At 43.8% G+C, this 17,987-nt stretch overlaps 1 protein-coding gene across 6 annotated transcripts in view; it reads left to right on the top strand.

Moving 5' to 3' along the window:
• LOC132865861 (zinc finger protein 850-like) overlaps positions 1–7,252 on the top strand; it is a 157,969-nt gene extending 150,717 nt beyond the window's left edge. For all 6 annotated transcript variants that reach the window (XM_060898353.1, XM_060898352.1, XM_060898354.1 and 3 more), the window contains one exon: positions 3,427–7,252. In XM_060898353.1, coding sequence (XP_060754336.1) covers positions 3,427–5,435 — 2,009 coding nt within the window. In that variant the 3' untranslated portion in view covers positions 5,436–7,252. The remainder of the gene's footprint in view (positions 1–3,426) is intronic.
• Positions 7,253–17,987: the final 10,735 nt, after the last annotated feature.

Here is a 17,987-nt window from a genome sequence, read left to right as displayed (position 1 = left end):
GGCCAATCAGTCCCCAAAATCAGAGGGTGGGTGAGACGAGGATTAACTGCCATCTTTATGCTTTTGTCCCTGAAATAGAATATGGATTGGCACTAGAGGATAATTATGAACATCCCCATGCATGCACACAACCTTCACTGCTTGTGCTGTCCCCAATGCCTCACCTTGCACCAGGCTTTGGTGGATTGAGGTCTGATGTATCCCCTTGGACACTTCCCAGTATACGATATGCTCCGGCCCGATAGGGGGCGGTCTCTGGCGTGTAGGGGATCCAGATCACAACTCCCACCTCCATTGTGGAGCACTGACTCTGGAGATGTCCCAGCTCCCTGCAGCACCAGCATACCAGCCCAGACTTTCCCTCTGCACCGGTGTTATGGGCATCACTTACCTGGGATGGAGAAGAGACAGACTTGGAAGAAGAACACGGGAGACACCATGGGTGCGGTGGGCCGGCTGGAGGGGAGCCGCCCCCCATCTCCGCAGTGGGGGAATGGGGTGGGGATGGGAAGAGGAGGGGGGGGAAGGAGAGAGAAAAAGAGAAAAGGCCTGCTGCTGGAACCGCTGCCAGATGGTCCTCTGCCAACTCGATGGCTTGACCCAGTAACACTGGGCGATGACACTGGACCCACTCTATCGTTCCTTCCAGAAGACCCGCAGTGAAGTGCTCCAGTGTCACCAGGTCGATGATCCCCTCAGCGTCACAGTTGTTTGCCCTCTGCCACTGCCAGCAGGCGTCCTGGAGCTGTTGGCCAAATGCAAACGGCTGGCCGACCTTCCCCAATGTCAGCGTCCAGAAGCACTGACAATTTTCCGGGGCGTGGCTGACACACTGCAGGATGGCTCACTTCAGGTCTACGTATATGAGCCAACTGTTGGTGGGGAGCTGCTGCACAGTGAGCTGCACCTTGCCGGTCAGTAGTGGAAGTAGGCATGCCGCTTGATTGGCCACCCCCATGTTTCGGCAGCTTGCTCGAAGAGAGCGATGAAGGCCTGTGGATCATCGTGAGCCCATCTTCGTGAGGGTGAGGTGGGGGCAATCCAGGCCCCCACCAAGACGAGCAGAACGCCTGGCGATCTTCCTGCTGGGCCAGCATCAAGGATTCAAAGCATTGCTCTTGTTCCTTCTGGAAGGCGGTCAGCACTTGATGCTGGTTCTGCTGGGTGGTAACAAGGGCATGGATGAGATCCTTAAATGGGGAGGACTGCATGTGGTGATTCCCTTCCATACTCCTGGCTTTTGGCACCACTATAGTATGTCCCTGATGTGGGTGGAGTACAGAAGCATGGCAGGCGGGAGCTGATGTTCACACGCACTTCTTTATTTTTACTATTTACCTTGCTTTTCAGCTTCATTCGCTCACTTGCTCGTTGCTCATACACAAACACACACTTGTTCTGGTCGGGAGAGCTCCCTTCTCTTCGCGCTCTTCCATCATGCTGATGTTAGAAAAGAAGGGATCCTTTTCTAACCTCCACCGTCACTGCAACAAATGCACACACAACATTTAATTGACAACAGGTGCATTGACTTTGCCACTCACCTTCCCTGGCCATGCCCCTGCTGCCACAAATACATTCAGTGCAATCCAACCAGCTGGCTGAAGAGAAGTTAGTTGAACACACATGCAGCATGCCAGAACCAAGCGAAGTTGTTAACTGGCTAATGCACATGTCAGTCAAACCCATCAACCATTATACAAATCAATTGGAACACATTTGCTTTATTTCAGGAGTATATGTGATGATGCTTATATTATCAAGCAGTTTAACAAGCAATAATATTTTTAGTATTTTTATGGAATTCAGTGATTCCACAAGAGTCATGCCATGGAGAAATAATGTTTTAATTATGTTTATTTTTAGCTCCTCAAACTCTTGTAGCTGAAGAACTTCAACATGTTAAGGGACAAATAGCATCAGATGAATGAATAATTAAACAGGTGGAAGTTTGGTTGCTTTATTACTACAAACCATTCCGTGGCATTCTTCAAATATTGCAGTAAGGAAATTCCTATACTACTGCAGAACTACTTGAATGCCATCTGAATCGTTGCAGTCTGTCCCTTTTTTATATGCCTACATTTTTATTTAATTAAATGACTGTCTTATGCCGCTTTTCCACTACCAACGCGGCTGAGTTGGGCTGAGCCGTGCCGTGCTGAGTTGGGCTGAGTTGAGCTGAGTGGGGCTGTTGGAGTTGCATTTCGACTACAACCGCGCTGAACCGTGCTGGCTGGAAGTGGGTGGACACATTGGGTGGAGTTAGCGAAAGTGGGTGGACGTCACGTGATGTCGTTAGGCGGCGCAAACAGTGACATCAGTGATCTTTTAAGCGGTAGTCTCATGACCCGGATAGTAAACAATAAACATGGAGGACATGGAGTCGTTAGTGTTGCTGGATTTTGGTGCTGTGGCTTGTTGTCACCGACAACGCCAACAGATACTGGCAAGAGCGTATAGATGAGGCGAGGCGCATAAGGCTTCATAAATTCTCGTAATTCGTAATTATTCTTCTTCCGGGTTTACGGTGTTTACAGATCCCAGCGTGCTCGCGGGGCGTGTGTGGGCGTGTGAGGACACTCCTCCTCACCAATCAGTGCACAGGGGAGTGTGTCCTCATGCCCCTAGCCCCACTCGGCTCGGTTTGGCTCGCTTCAGCCCTGCTCCAAAACCGTGCAAGTTTTGGGTGCTAAGCAGGGCTGAAGCGAGCTGAGTCGTGCTGCGCTGAGGTAGTCGAAACGCGAGCCGTGTCGGGCTGAAGCGAGCTGAAGTGAGCTGAAAAAGGGTAGTGGAAAAGGGCCATTAATTTCTGGATGTTGGCTTTCTTTGTTTCATCAGTTACATTAATATGAATCAACTGGGTTTCACAAAATCCCACAATTTTTAATTTCATTAAATTTGTGTGTTATTGAAATTAATGTGTTTTAAACTTGACAACCTAATCCATATGAAAAATACAGACTTTCTTGTGTAAATGCTACTAGAAACCATTTGCAAATAAATCTATTCATATCCAGCATGATAAATAAGGCCCATTTTTGGATCTTTGAATGCAAGGGCTGAGTTTCCTTCACAATCCTGGACGAGCTGTAAATAAGGCAAGGCTTGCCATTAACTAGACTTGACATTAGATCAAACAGAAACCAACAACTCCCCCTTGGTCGCTCAGACCCACGGGGCTATGGCCAATGCTGTGCATAGCTGCTGTTCTAGTACCTTTATTGAATCTACAGTACCAGTACTCCTAGTTAGAGACTGCTGTATGTTAGTCCTCAAACTTTTTTGTCTCAGTCTTGATTCATGTAGAATCTTGAATGTTTGAGGTTCAGTAAAAATGCTCCCTTACATTGGGTTATTGTTATATTTTATAATCTTGTTGCATTTCATGTTCAATTTCTGATTTTTGTCCTTTCACTTCTCCAGAAGTAAAGAAGACTTTGCTGCAGGTCTTTTCCTGCTCCACATGTCCTCGTTCCTATGCATCTCAAATTTACCTCGACAAACACATCCAGAGGTGTCACTATGAAGAGTATGTGAGACTGCAGGAATCAGGAGAGATTAAATATGAGCTTCAGATCCCCTCCAAATGCTCCAGTCAGCCAACATCATCTGATGCTCTCAGTTTTGACACTTCTCATAATGATATACAGAAGGAAATTCACCACTGCTCAGACTGTGGAAAGAGTTTTGGTCATCAGAATGCGCTCAAGACACACCAGCGCAATCACACAGGAGAGAAGCCGTTTCACTGCTCACAGTGTGGGAAGAGTTTTACTTATCAGAGTGCTCTCCAAAAACACCAGCATGTTCACACAGGTGTGAAGCCGTATCACTGCTCACAGTGTGGAAAGAGTTTTACTCAGCAGAGTAATCTCCAAACACACCAGTGCATTCACACAGAAGAGAAGCCGTATCACTGCTCACAGTGTGGGAAGAGTTTTACTCAGCAGAGTGCTCTCCAAACACACCAGCGCATTCACACAGGAGAGAAGCCGTATCACTGCTCGCAGTGTGAGAAGAGTTTTACTCATCAGAGTCATCTCCAAACACACCAGTGCATTCACACAGGAGAGAAGCCGTATCACTGCTCACAGTGTGGGAAGAGTTTTACTCATCAGAGTCATCTCCAACAACACCAGCGCATTCACACAGGAGAGAAGCCGCATCACTGCTCACAGTGTGGGAAGAGTTTTATTCGTCAGAGTGATTTCCAACGACACCAGCGCATTCACACAGGAGAGAAGCCGCATCACTGCTCACAGTGTGGGAAGAGTTTTATTCGTCAGAGTCATCTTCAGCAACACCAGCGCATTCACACAGGAGAGAAGCCGCATCACTGCTCACAGTGTGGGAAGAGTTTTACTCATCAGTGGACTCTCCTACAACACCAGCGCATTCACACAGGAGAGAAGCCGTATCACTGCTCACAGTGTGGGAAGAGTTTTTCTCAGCAGAGTCATTTCCGAATACACCAGCGCATTCACACAGGAGAGAAGCCGCATCACTGCTCACAGTGTGGGAGGAGTTTTATTCGTCAGAGTCATCTTCAGCAACACCAGCGCATTCACACAGGAGAGAAGCCGTATCACTGCTCACAGTGTGGGAAGAGTTTTACTCATCAGTGGACTCTCCTACAACACCAGCGCATTCACACAGGAGAGAAGCCGTATCACTGCTCACAGTGTGGGAAGAGTTTTATTCAGCAGAGAGATCTCCAACAACACCAGCACATTCACACAGGAGAGAAGCCGTATCACTGCTCACAGTGTGGGAAGAGTTTTACTCATCAGAGTGCTCTCCGACTACACCAGCGCATTCACACAGGAGAGAAGCCGTATCACTGCTCACAGTGTGGGAAGAGTTTTACTCATCAGTGGACTCTCCTACAACACCAGCGCATTCACTCAGGAGAGAAGCCGTATCACTGCTCACAGTGTGGGAAGAGTTTTACTAGTCAGAGTGCTCTCCTACAACACCAGCGCATTCACACAGGAGAGAAGCCGTATCACTGCTCACAGTGTGGGAAGAGTTTTACTCAGCAGAGAGATCTCCAACAACACCAGCGCATTCACACAGGAGATAAGCCGTATCACTGCTCACAGTGTGGGAAGAGTTTTACTCAGCGGAGTACTCTCCAACGACACCAGCGAATTCACACAGGAGAGAAGCCGTATCACTGCTCACAGTGTGGAAAGAGTTTTACTCTTCGGTGGACTCTCCAACAACACCAGCGCCTTCACACAGGAGATAAGCCGTATCACTGCTCACAGTGTGGGAAGAGTTTTACTCAGCAGAGTGCTCTCCGAACACACCAGCGCATTCACACAGGAGAGAAGCCGTATCACTGCTCACAGTGTGGAAAGAGTTTTACTCAGCAGAGTGCTCTCCAACAACACCAGCGCCTTCACTCCGGAGAGAAGCTGCATCACTGATCAGTCTGGAAAGATGTTTACTTATTCAGTTACATTTAAAACCTACAAGTGCACCAACTTGTAGACATTGCATGATTTTAAATTTGTCAAATTAAATATGGTTATTATTACAGTTTTGGCTGAAAATGACCTGTACTTGGAACTTTATTGTTCATGTTATATGACTGTTTTAAAATACGTAACCTTATAGTGATGTTTAAAACAAGACTATTCTTGTTTTCTTTTGATCTTAAGTAGTCATTAATTACCACCATACAAGTGACAATTAAACTGCACCACTATTATCAATGTAATACTGCAGCATGAGACTAATTGTTAATGGAATTTGTACTGATCAGGAGTTTAATGTACTATAACAGAACTGTGGATCAAACCAAATGAGTATGGACCATTTGAAATTAAGCTCTTCCAGCTATATGCATCCACCTTGTCTCACTGGTAGAGGAGAAGCCATCAGTTATTTATAATGATAATCTAGGAATCGTACAAAACCTGAACAAAAATTCAGTATGCTTGAAGTTCTTTATCCTAATATATGTAGCCAAAAAAATAATTCTACCTGGTCAATTCAGCTAATTATTATTTCCTGACCCGTGGTCTATATTCTGAAGTTCTTTCTGAATTTGCGAATTTCATCTCAAACCTGGTTGTTTATTGAGACAACAGATTGTTAGAGACGTTATTTGTTTTGATCACCTGGAAGAGACTGAGAACAGCATTCCTGTCCATTCTAGATTCAGTAGGGGTTAATGAGAGTGTCACAGGCTCTAACCCTATTTTTTGAGGTTTTTGTATGATTCCTAATTGTCACATTCTTGATCTAATACTTGCATTTGTATTAAATATACTCATCTTCCATGAAGCCATAAGTAACTGAGCAACACTTCCGTCTTCCTCTTTGGTGCTGTGACTCTCGCCGCGGACCGGCGCGTTCTACAGACATAAAGACGCTCACCAGAACATCTAGAACCAAGACGTCTGCTTTGCAAGTAAGAATTCAGCGCGCTTTCGTTTACCACTGGCCACGGTAAACTTCCAAAATCGCGCGATCTAACTCAGATTGAGTTACAACCGGTTTCCTTTCATTTGTTCATTATAAGTAACGTTACGACTGCAGCCCAAAGCAGTTAAGTAAAAGTTAGAAGTTTTTGGATTCCTTCTGACTAAAGCGCTGTGCACATTGTTTGATCAGAGACTTTTCCTCACGAATGCTGAAGTTTGGACCAAGAATCCTCTGCTTTCCACGGAAACGACCCACGTGCTCCGGTGGACTCAGAAGTTTTGGAACATCTCCATAATCTTGCAAGATACTGGAAGCAAGACTGGCATTTTTGGGCAAAAAGACTAGTCTTAGGAATTAGCTTTATGAAGTAGTGTGAATTTAAACTCGGGAACGGTTTAATTGTGTACACTGTAGACACTCAGGGTGTTGAATTAATTATTGTTCTATTTTGTTCTCTCAGTTTTAATAGATAGGCCGTGCATGCTTTTGCTATCCTTTCTAACACTTTTAATTTCATCATTACACATATTTTGACCTCATCAAGATTTCAGTAAATTTAGTAATGTTATAAGCTAGTGGGTTAGCTATCACGGCTAATCCCATTGTCTCAGAACACAAGGTAAATCCTAACCTCCCCCACATCTCAGATAACATTCCAAGTCTGAGTTAGCACACACACACACACCCTTTCTCTCCCACACACACTCGCGCACACACACGCTCATCAAGTGTATGACCATACCATATTTGAATGTATTTAAACTACTATTACCCATTTTTATCATTGTTATAATAAATTCAATTAATTGTTAAACTGTGTCTGTTTTGCTTCTATATATTCTTTGAAGTCATCCAATCTCAAAGAATTCCAAGGTGTATATGAGTTATGTAATACGGTAAGTGATCCATTATTGCTGCATTGGTAGTGATCATAATAATTTGGAATATACCATAATTTAGCTGTTTGATAATTTATTATTAAGCACCAAAATTGAAGGTATTATTCAATGAGACTGATTTAATTTAATGAGACTGATCACTTAAGGCGGGCGGCACGGTGGTGTAGTGGTTAGCGCTGTCGCCTCACAGCAAGAAGGTCCTGGGTTCGAGCCCCGGGGCCGGCGAGGGCCTTTCTGTGTGGAGTTTGCATGTTCTCCCCGTGTCCGCGTGGGTTTCCTCCGGGTGCTCCGGTTTCCCCCACAGTCCAAAGACATGCAGGTTAGGTTAACTGGTGACTCTAAATTGACCGTAGGTGTGAATGTGAGTGTGAATGGTTGTCTGTGTCTATGTGTCAGCCCTGTGATGACCTGGCGACTTGTCCAGGGTGTACCCCGCCTTTCGCCCGTAGTCAGCTGGGATAGGCTCCAGCTTGCCTGCGACCCTGTAGAAGGATAAAGCGGCTAGAGATAATGAGATGAGATGATCACTTAAGACCAATTGCACCTACACTTATACAGTCTGAAGCTCCCTCAGACCATTACCTCATCTCTTTTGAAATGTCTTAATATATGCACCATGCATGCCATCGCATCAAAAGTACATTCACATGAACTACTGCATAAAGTTTTCTCAGTAGTCTCCCAGAGTTATCAATTTGATTGGATCCCCGTTAGACCCCACAGAACTTGATCAGCCAACTGAATGCTTACAGTCAACGTTCTGCTTTACTTTAGATAATGTAGCTCCACTTAAAAGAAAATAATTCAGGAGAAAATAAAACCTAGCACCCTGGTATAACAATCACACATGCACCTTAAAATACAAAATTGATAGTATTCCATTTAGCATGGAAGGAGAGCCTCTGGAACTACAAAGACAAGCTTTTAATGCTGCTAGATCAACAACTCTCTCCACCCTAATTGAAGATAACAAAAATAATCTTAAATTGTTATGTAATACTAAAGTATTGCATAAAAATTTAAGATTTTGCTAAAGCAAAATGAACTAGAAATAAGACCACCACAGAAATTGATTTTATATGCACATATGTAATCACGACCATACACACACCTTAAGTAATCACAAATGTACTCTGATTCATATAACCACACGTACAGATTCTTTTTATGCTGATTAAATACTAATTCAAAGCTGAGTGTGTTAATTTTCAGTAAAGAATAAATGAAGTTCATTCTCTTAAAAGTAATAATAAATTGGTTTATGAATTATCATAATTACAGTAATATATAGATTTAGGCACTGCCTAAAAGCGGAGCTCCCATCTGTTTCTGGGTTGTAGAATTTTCTTATATCATAGCCAGTCTCTTTTGTTTTATTTCTTTACTGGCTAGCACTGGCCACTGGGGGGTGTATGACTGGGAATTACAACCCCGATTCCAAAAAAGTTGGGACAAAGTACAAATTGTAAATAAAAATGGAATGCAATGATGTGGAAGTTTCAAAATTCCATATTTTATTCAGAATAGAACAAAGATGACGTATCAAATGTTTAAACTGAGAAAATGTATCATTTAAAGAGGAAAAATTAGGTGATTTTTAAATTTCATGACAACACATCTCAAAAAAGTTGGGACAAGGCCATGTTTACCACTGTGAGACATCCCCTTTTCTCTTTACAACAGTCTGTAAACATCTGGGGACTGAGGAGACAAGTTGCTCAAGTTTAGGGATAGGAATGTTAACCCATTCTTGTCTAATGTAGGATTCTATACTAAGTAACTTTAAAAACGCACAATGGAATTCAACACGATATCACTTTAGATCCATGCATATATTTGAAATTTATGATATTGTATGTAATGCACACACATCTTGAACCATCGATAAAGGACATTTATTGTCAAACTCAAGAATTAATTCACAATAAAAAAATTCAAAGTGACAGTTGGTCCATATTCGGACCGTCATGCTGGAGATTCTGGGTCTGTGTCGTCCAGGGGTCTCAGCAGCAGTGACTGAGGGTGTCAGGAATCTGTCACGGAGGTGAGCTAGCCTGATGTGCTGATCCTGAACTGGCGTCGTGACTCGAGGCTGACCAGGGCATGGACGATCCCTGGTGCTCCCTGTCTGTCTGTAATGCTGACTCAAATGGGAAATGGTCGAATGATGAACACCGAAGTGCCGGGCGACCTCTGTCTGTGTACTTCCGGCACGCAACATCCCGATGGCCTGTTCACGTTGATTTTGGCTTAGGCGTGGCATCTTCAATAATGACAATTTTCCCATCATTTCCCCCGGGTATTTATAGGCAAGATTGTGTGTGTACAGTGTATGCAAAATTTGTTTGAAAATTAAAGCCTGTCCATGTCATTGACTACCCGAGTCATATTGTACGTTATTGAGTACAACTCCCTTAAATTCTGATTTGAGCAAAGATTTGGAACTTATTCGGGCGGAATGAAGTTATTTTTCCATTGTGATATATTTCTTTTCTTCTTGAGATAAACTCAGCACGAATTCAGCAAGTTTTATCAATGTGCGTTTTTAAAGTTACTTAGTGTAGTTGCTGAACTGTCTTAGGCCTTTTTTGTCATATCTTCCATTTTATGATGTGCCAAATGTTTTCTATGGGTGAAAGATCTGGACTGCAGGCTGGCCAGTTCAGTACCCGGACCCTTCTTCTACGCAGCCATGATGCTGTAATTGATGCAGTATGTGGTTTGGCATTGTCATGTTGGAAAATGCAAGGTCTTCCCTGAAAGAGACGTTGTCTGAATGGGAGCATATGTTGCTCTAGAACCTGGATATACTTTTCAGCATTGATGGTGTCTTTCCAGATGTGTAAGCTGCCCATGACACATGCACTAATGCAACCCCATACCATCAGAGATGCAGGCTTCTGAACTGAGCGTTGATAACAACTTAGGTCATCCTTCTCCTCTTTAGTCCGAATGACATGGCATCCCTGATTTCGATAAAGAACTTCAAATTTTGATTCATCTGACCGCAGAACAGTTTTCCACTTTGCCACAGTCCATTTTAAATGAGCCTTGGCCCAGAGAAGACGTCTGCGCTTTTGGATCATGTTTAGATACGGCTTCTTCTTTGAACTATAGAGTTTTAGCCGGCAACGGCGGATGGCATGGTGAATTGTGTTCACAGATGATATTCTCTGGAAATATTCCTGAGTCCATTTTGTGATTTTTCAATACAGAAGCATACCTGTATGTGATGCAGTGCCATCTAAGGGCCCGAAGATCATGGGCACCCAGTATGGTTTTCCGGCCTTGACCCTTACGCACAGAGATTCTTCCAGATTCTCTGAATCTTTTGATGATATTATGCACTGTAGATGATGATATGTTCAAACTCTTTGCAATTTTACACTGTTGAACTCCTTTCTGATATTGCTCCACTATTTGTCGGTGCAGAATTAGGGGGATTGGTGATCCTCTTCCCATCTTTACTTCTGAGAGCCGCTGCCACTCCAAGATGCCCTTTTTATACCCAGTCATGTTAATGACCTATTGCCAATTGACCTAATAAGTTGCAATTTGGTCCTCCAGCTGTTCCTTTTTTTACCTTTAACTTTTCCAGCCTCTTATTGCCCCTGTCCCAACTTTTTTGAGATGTGCTGCTGTCATGAAATTTCATATGAGCCAATATTCGGCATGAAATTTCAAAATGTCTCACTTCCGACATTTGATATGTTGTCTATGTTCTATTGTGAATACAATATCAGTTTTTGAGATTTGTAAATTATTGCATTCCGTTTTTATTTACAATTTGTACTTTGTCCCAACTTTTTTGGAATCGGGGTTGTACTAACACTGACCACTAAGCGGTGTGCATGACTTGTAATTACTAACACTGGCCACTAGGTGGTGTGTATGAGTGGTGGTACACGTACATGGACAAACCACAAAAAATCGACTCTATGGGTTTACCATTAAGGCCCGCGCGGGAGCTCCGCTAAAATACAGCAAAGACATTGAGAGAGTTTATACTGAAGGTTGTTTTCTGTTAAATCACAGGCCTATTCAAAAAGTGTAATCTTATAGTGTGGGAGACTGGCTAAGGACACGAGTGTTGCGCTAGTTTCCACCTGCGGCCTGTATTAGTCTTTAACTTGATTTGACCCCAGCCATTTTGAATCATGTATTGTACACGCTGAATGCTGTATACCACCTCTTATCATCTCATCTCATCTCATTATCTCTAGCCGCTTTATCCTGTTCTACAGGGTCGCAGGCAAGCTGGAGCCTATCCCAGCTGACTACGGGCGAAAGGCGGGGTACACCCTGGACAAGTCGCCAGGTCATCACAGGGCTGACACATAGACACAGACAACCATTCACACTCACACCTACGGTCAATTTAGAGCCACCAGTTAACCTAACCTGCATGTCTTTGGACTGTGGGGGAAACCGGAGCACCCGGAGGAAACCCACGCGGACACGGGGAGAACATGCAAACTCCACACAGAAAGGCCCTCGCCGGCCCCGGGGCTCGAACCCAGGACCTTCTTGCTGTGAGGCGACAGCGCTAACCACTACACCACCGTGCCGCCCCACCTCTTATCATGTGGTTTGATTCTTTCTGAATGGACCATTTATACTGGAAAATTTGGCTCAGTTGATGCAAAATATGAGAGGTGTGAGGTGTATTGCCCAATAGAAAATGTTGAAGCGGTATAACGGGACATGTTAACCAATGAAATTATTTGTATACACCTGTGTTTTTTCTTTGAGACAGTATAAAATGAGAGCTTTGTAATTTTGACTCTGTTCACTCTGCAGACCAAAGACAGCTTTTATTATTTGATATAATAAAAGTCTAAACCTTTTTGCAACCTCTTGGACTTTTAATTATTTTTTGCTTGGAGAGTTAGAAAGTTGCCACAACAAAACATGCATGCCTTCAATATGTACGTAATAGCAATGACTTAAGTTTTTTCAGTGGAAAAATTGAAAATATCAGGCAAAAATATCAAACTATTAATTTGAAACTAGGCAATTTGATAAGTATCCCTGTAGAGAACAATAGAACTACATCAGAGCAATGATTTTTGTTTTACACCCTTTAGAGAGACCGAACTAATTTCACTTATTTCCTCATCAAAATCTTCAACTTGTATACTTGTCTGTATGATTCTTCAATCAGATAACTGTAACAGAAACTTCTAATCAACACTTCAGAATGCTTAGTAGGGTGCATCAGTTGCCCTCACTTTCATAAAATCTGATGCATTTTTGTTTGGGTGTTCCTTTTCACCAATAAAGACATCATGTAAAATTTTTTGACCATATTCAAAAGTCTAATGGTGGCACCATGAGGTTCATTTTTTGCCAAAAAACGCTTATTTTATGTTTTTGCGTAAGGTTTAAATCACAATGTTGGACTCCATTTATTGATTTCTTGTGACCCAGAGATCATGTTAAGAACCTTTGCAAGGGATTGAGAAGCATTAATGTGATTCATAATACATTTGTATTGTTTAAAAGTAGTTGAACAATGATTCAATGAACAGCTAAAACTCAAACTGTGTTTGATAATATATTTAGAATATGTACTAAAAATGTGTATCTAAGATATTTGGTATACTCTATAAGGTGCCATAATGTTTCATGAAAAGTGATTGAAATTTTGTCATAAAATAGCAGCTTTTTCCATAACTTTGAGCTCCTGGTGCCACCATTAAACTTTTGAATTTTGTCAAAATATTTCACCCAGTGTGTTTTCTTACCAAAAGGAACATAAAAACAAAAATGCATCATAATCGGAGGAACTTTTCATTTTTAGGGGGCAACTGATGCACCCTAATGCTTAGCAGTCGTCTTTTCAGTTATTTATTATAGTAGATCTTATAAAACAGGAAAAGGAAAGAAGACGACGACACCACCTCAGGTGATGCCGAGAGTGCACACTTGTCTTAGTGGTTGTTATCTATTATACTCTAAAGGCATTTGCTCACTGCTCGCGTCTGCACGTGATTGGCTCGAGGCTTGCTAATGAAGCTAAACATTGGTTCTTTGTTAGGGCATGCACCTGGTGTGCTCTGAGATGCGCAGCGGATGCGTGGTTAGGCATAATGTAACATGAAACATAAGCACGGCAGCCTGCTTATCACCAGCCAAGGACACAGAAAGGCGATTACAGCTTGTGGGAAAACAACTTTTCTCAGTACACTATGCCACTTGAGCTCAACACACAGAAACACAGAGAATAGGAATGTTCATTCACTAAATTTCCTTCACATTTCCCCCTTTTCATCCTACAGGATAATAATTGCGAAAGGAAAGAAATGTACACAATATCAGTGGTAAGAGCTCCTGGAGAGATTCGACTTAACACGTCATTGAGTGTACAGGGATAATGCTAAGGCTGTTTTGTAAGACATAGACATCTCAAGTTAATGCTAGCAAGCTATATACATAGATCAGGAAACAATAGAACAGAAAACAACCACAAATAAGAGTGTTTTAAGCTAGGGCTAATTTCATATCAGCTGTGCTGACGTCGTCAAACAGTGGGTTATAGTCTTCGTGTGGGTTTGGAGGCCAGTCAGGCAAGTCGTTTGGGTCTATTTTCACCATCTGGTAACCAATATTTGTCAGCTGCCTCTGAAACAGACATACAACATGGACAAAAATCAGGGAGCAAACATAGCATCACAATCACTAAGCCCAGGACCGGTATGGTGGATGGAATCAGAGTCTTCCATCCACTGAACCAATGCCACCAACTGTCTTTGACTCTGTGTCAGCCTGGGTTCCCTGTATCGACCACCACATGAATCCTCCCGTGAGCCCCAGCAGGATCAGAATGCTCAGGCCCGCGACTGGGACCTAGCTTATAATGATTTACCCCCTTCATCTTATGTTAACTACTGTATGTCTCCGAGTTAACCCTCGCCCTTCTTGACGTGTATTGGTGCTCAGAGGGTGGGCACGCCCCATCAGCCCTTGTCCCACCTCACCGGGACTTGGAGGAAACTCGAAACCCTAAGACTTATCTATCGGCTAGACACTGAAATACTCTTCCCTATTGAGGGTGCGTGCGTGATTGATGTGATACTCGCGCTGTTCCATGCAGTGATGCCTTTCTTCCTCGTGCGCTTTAGTCAGCGCCCGGATCCTTCAGGCCTTCCTCTTCCTCCTGCTCAGTCAGTTCAGGAACCCTCCTGCAGTGGCTAGGCGTGGATCCACGTCACTCTGCCTGTGACCTTCACTGCCGTTGGGGTCGTGAGCAGGACCTGGAATGGGCCATTCCACCGTGGCTTGTTCCACTTGGTTCATCGGAATTCCTTCACCACTATCCAATTCCCTGGTTGTAGATCATGCAGAGGTCCCTCATCAGGCTTGGGAAGTGCTCCTTTCACCTGTTTGTGGATAGATTTCAAAGCAGAGGACAGTGTTGCACAGTAATTCAACATTGCATCATCACACAGTGTGGTGTCCAGCAGTGTTCCTTGGGCTGGCCCTATCTCTGTGTTGGGTACTCGTCCAAACAGAATTTCAAATAGGCTTAACCCATGTTTAGGCCTAGTTTGCATCCTCATTTGTGTGAGTACTACAGGGAGGACCTTTGTCTATTCTAGCCCTGTTTCTGCACAAGCTTTGCTTAGTTTATTTTTAAGGGACCCATTTTCTCTATCCACTGCTCCTGCACTGGCAGGATGGTAGGCACAATGTTGGTTCAGGTCTATCCCTAGGAATGCTCCTATTTTCTTTAGGGCTGCATTAACAAAGGGCGTTCCATTGTCCATTGAGATTTTGCTAGGTATACCCCACCTAGAAATTATGTCTCTCAGGAGTGCTTTGACTACTGCCTCTGAGTCTTGTTTAGCTGTGGGGAATACTTCAACCCATTTTGAAAACATGTCAACTATTACCAGGCAGTACCTTTTTCCCTCACTCGGTGTCAGTTCAATGAAGTCCATTTGGAGATGATCAAACAGTTTGTCTTGTATTGGGTGTGCTGCTTGAGTTAGTTTGATATCTTGACCTGCATTATGTTGTGCACATATCAAGCATTGCTTGCAAAATTTCACAGCATAATTTGAAAACCCCTTTGTGAACCATCTCTTTGTTACTTCTGCTACCATCCCCCCTTTTGACACATGGGTGATGTGCCAATTTTGCATAGAAAGGGAACATGTGTTTTGGTAGACAGGGACGGCCTGAGGGACAAACCCAGACCGAGTTTGCAAAGATACAGCTGGCCAGTTTCCAGACTCATCTCTCGTCCTGGGTGGCAGTGCTCTGAAGGTCTGCTCGCTGTAAACAGGGGGTGGAAACCTGAGGAAATACAAGGTTAGAGGGTGAACTGGAAGCTGAGGCTGCACACTTAGCTGCTGCGTCTGCCCTGGCATCTCCTTGAGACACAAGATCAGTATTATTAGTACGGGCAGCACACTTACACACAGCAATGGCTCAAGGGAGTAGAATAGCATGCAACAACTCAGAGACCAGTTTATGATGTGCAATGGGAGATCCTGTGCTAGCGAGAAAATTTCTGTTTCCAAACAGTGCCAAAATCATGCACAACACCATATGTGTACCTGCTGTCCATAAAAATATTGACAGATTGCCCTGCAGCCAATTTGCATGCCTCGATAAGGGCACAGAGCTCTGCGGCCTGCGCCGACAGGTTTGAGGGCAGACACGATGCCTTGAGGACCTCGTGATCTGAGACTATGGCAAAACCTTCTTTGTTCTTTACTGTCTCTGGAGGCTGAACCATCCACATAGAGGACCATGTCTGGATTTAATAAAAAGGGTCGCTCTTTAAGCCTGCCCTGGGTGAACAAAAATCATTAGTGAGAGCGACACAGTCATGTGGTTCTCCATCGTCCTCTGTAGGGAGAAGAGAGGCAGGATTCAGAACAGTACAACATTGCACAATGATGTTAGGCATATCAAGTATGACAGTGTTATACTTTGACGATCTCTGTGTTGACACATGTGACGTCTTTTCTCCAACAGAAGCAGGGAGACAGCATGTGGGACCAAAAGGGTGAGGTTAGAATACCCCACAATATGGTGTGAGGGACAAAGGAGTTTTTGAACAGACTCAAAAACTCCTTTGCCCCTCACACCATCAGACTGTACAACTCCTCTCCGGGGGGAGGAGGGGTAACAGGAGGACAGAGGATGGGAAGGAGGAGTAGCCTAGCCTAACAATAAGCAATACCGGACAATGTGCAATATAAAGTGCAATATCTCTCCTACCGCCGCCCCCCCCCTTCTCCCCACATTTTTTTTTCTTCTCCCTCCTTCCCCCTCCCCCTCCTCTCTTCCCCATATCTTATTCTTTTTATATATTTGTATATGTAAAGACTTAATTTATTGTAATTTATCTAGAAGTTTTCTCTATTTCTTTTCTCTGTTTATCTGTAATGATGCTGCTGGAATCTTAATTTCCCTGAGGGAACCCACCCAAAGGGATCAATAAAGTTTTATCTAATCTATCTAATCTAATCTAATCAATATTTCTGGAAGCAGTTACCGCCTTTTCAGCTGCAGCAACTGCACGCAGGCAAACAGGAAGTCCAGCGGCCACTGGGTCCAATTTGCTGGAGAAATAGGCTACAGGTCTTAATCTATCCCCGTGTTTCTGCAAAAAACAGAGGTCATGAAACCCTTCTTTTCATCTACAGTTTGAACAAATGGTTTATTGGGGTCAGGCAATTCCAGAGTGGGTGTGGTCTGCAGAGCGCTCTTTAGGGACGTCAGGTGCATGCGGAACAACCGCAGCATTGACTACTTGCAGATCTTCGATAAACCTCCACTCATCAGGCTGGGACGGTTTTCTTGCCTTCTTAACTGGGAAAATAGGAGTGCACACTGGAGAGTCCTGGCAAGGGACAATTACACCTGCCTTCAGCAACGAATCAAAGACCGGTCTTATACCTGCAACTGCTTCTGGTTTGAGTGGGTACTGGGTCTGTCTAGGCCTGAAATCTGATTTGGGGGTGATCACCACTGGTTCAGCATGATGGCCTACATCATGTTTACCCTTCGCCCAGACAGAATTTGGAACTCCCGCCAATTTGGGGTGCACCTCTGCTGGAGTTATGGCTGTGGAAATGGAGACAAACAGGCCACTATGGCCGGGGTCCCTAGGACCCTGCTCATCAGTGGCTAATATCATGCTGCGCCCAACATACACACACATAGCATGACTTTGTTTGTAGACCCCAAGCTTTTGGCAAAACAACACACTAGGGTCCTCTGTTTGGGACCATTCATTGCCATTAGCTGTGCACTTCTTGACCCATTTCCCCACATCTTTCCAATGGGTGGCTCGTGGCTTTGCTAATGAGACATGGAGTATGGAATTAGCAATGTCAAAGAAATCATGCTGGTAGCAGCCGACCTCAGAGTCTTCTGACGCGAGGCCACGCATAACATGTTTGAGAACACTGCAATGAACACTGATGCAGCTGTTCAGACAACGAGTAAGATGAACCTGCATAGCGCAATAATGTTTAGACCAATATGTAATTTTGAGGGTCAATCTTTCACGTGCGTTCGGGTCTGCAAACCAAGTCTTTTCAAACTCTACATCTTGCCCTTGGTAAACATGTGCTGTGCAATGCAAATCTTCCTCTTTCATATAATAGTAATAATAATAATAATAATAAT

Source organism: Neoarius graeffei, chromosome 18 (assembly GCF_027579695.1).
Source record: "Neoarius graeffei isolate fNeoGra1 chromosome 18, fNeoGra1.pri, whole genome shotgun sequence".
Lineage (NCBI taxonomy): Eukaryota > Metazoa > Chordata > Actinopteri > Siluriformes > Ariidae > Neoarius > Neoarius graeffei.
Note: the sequence above shows the minus strand (reverse complement) of the source record. Positions and strands in the feature narration are given on the sequence as shown.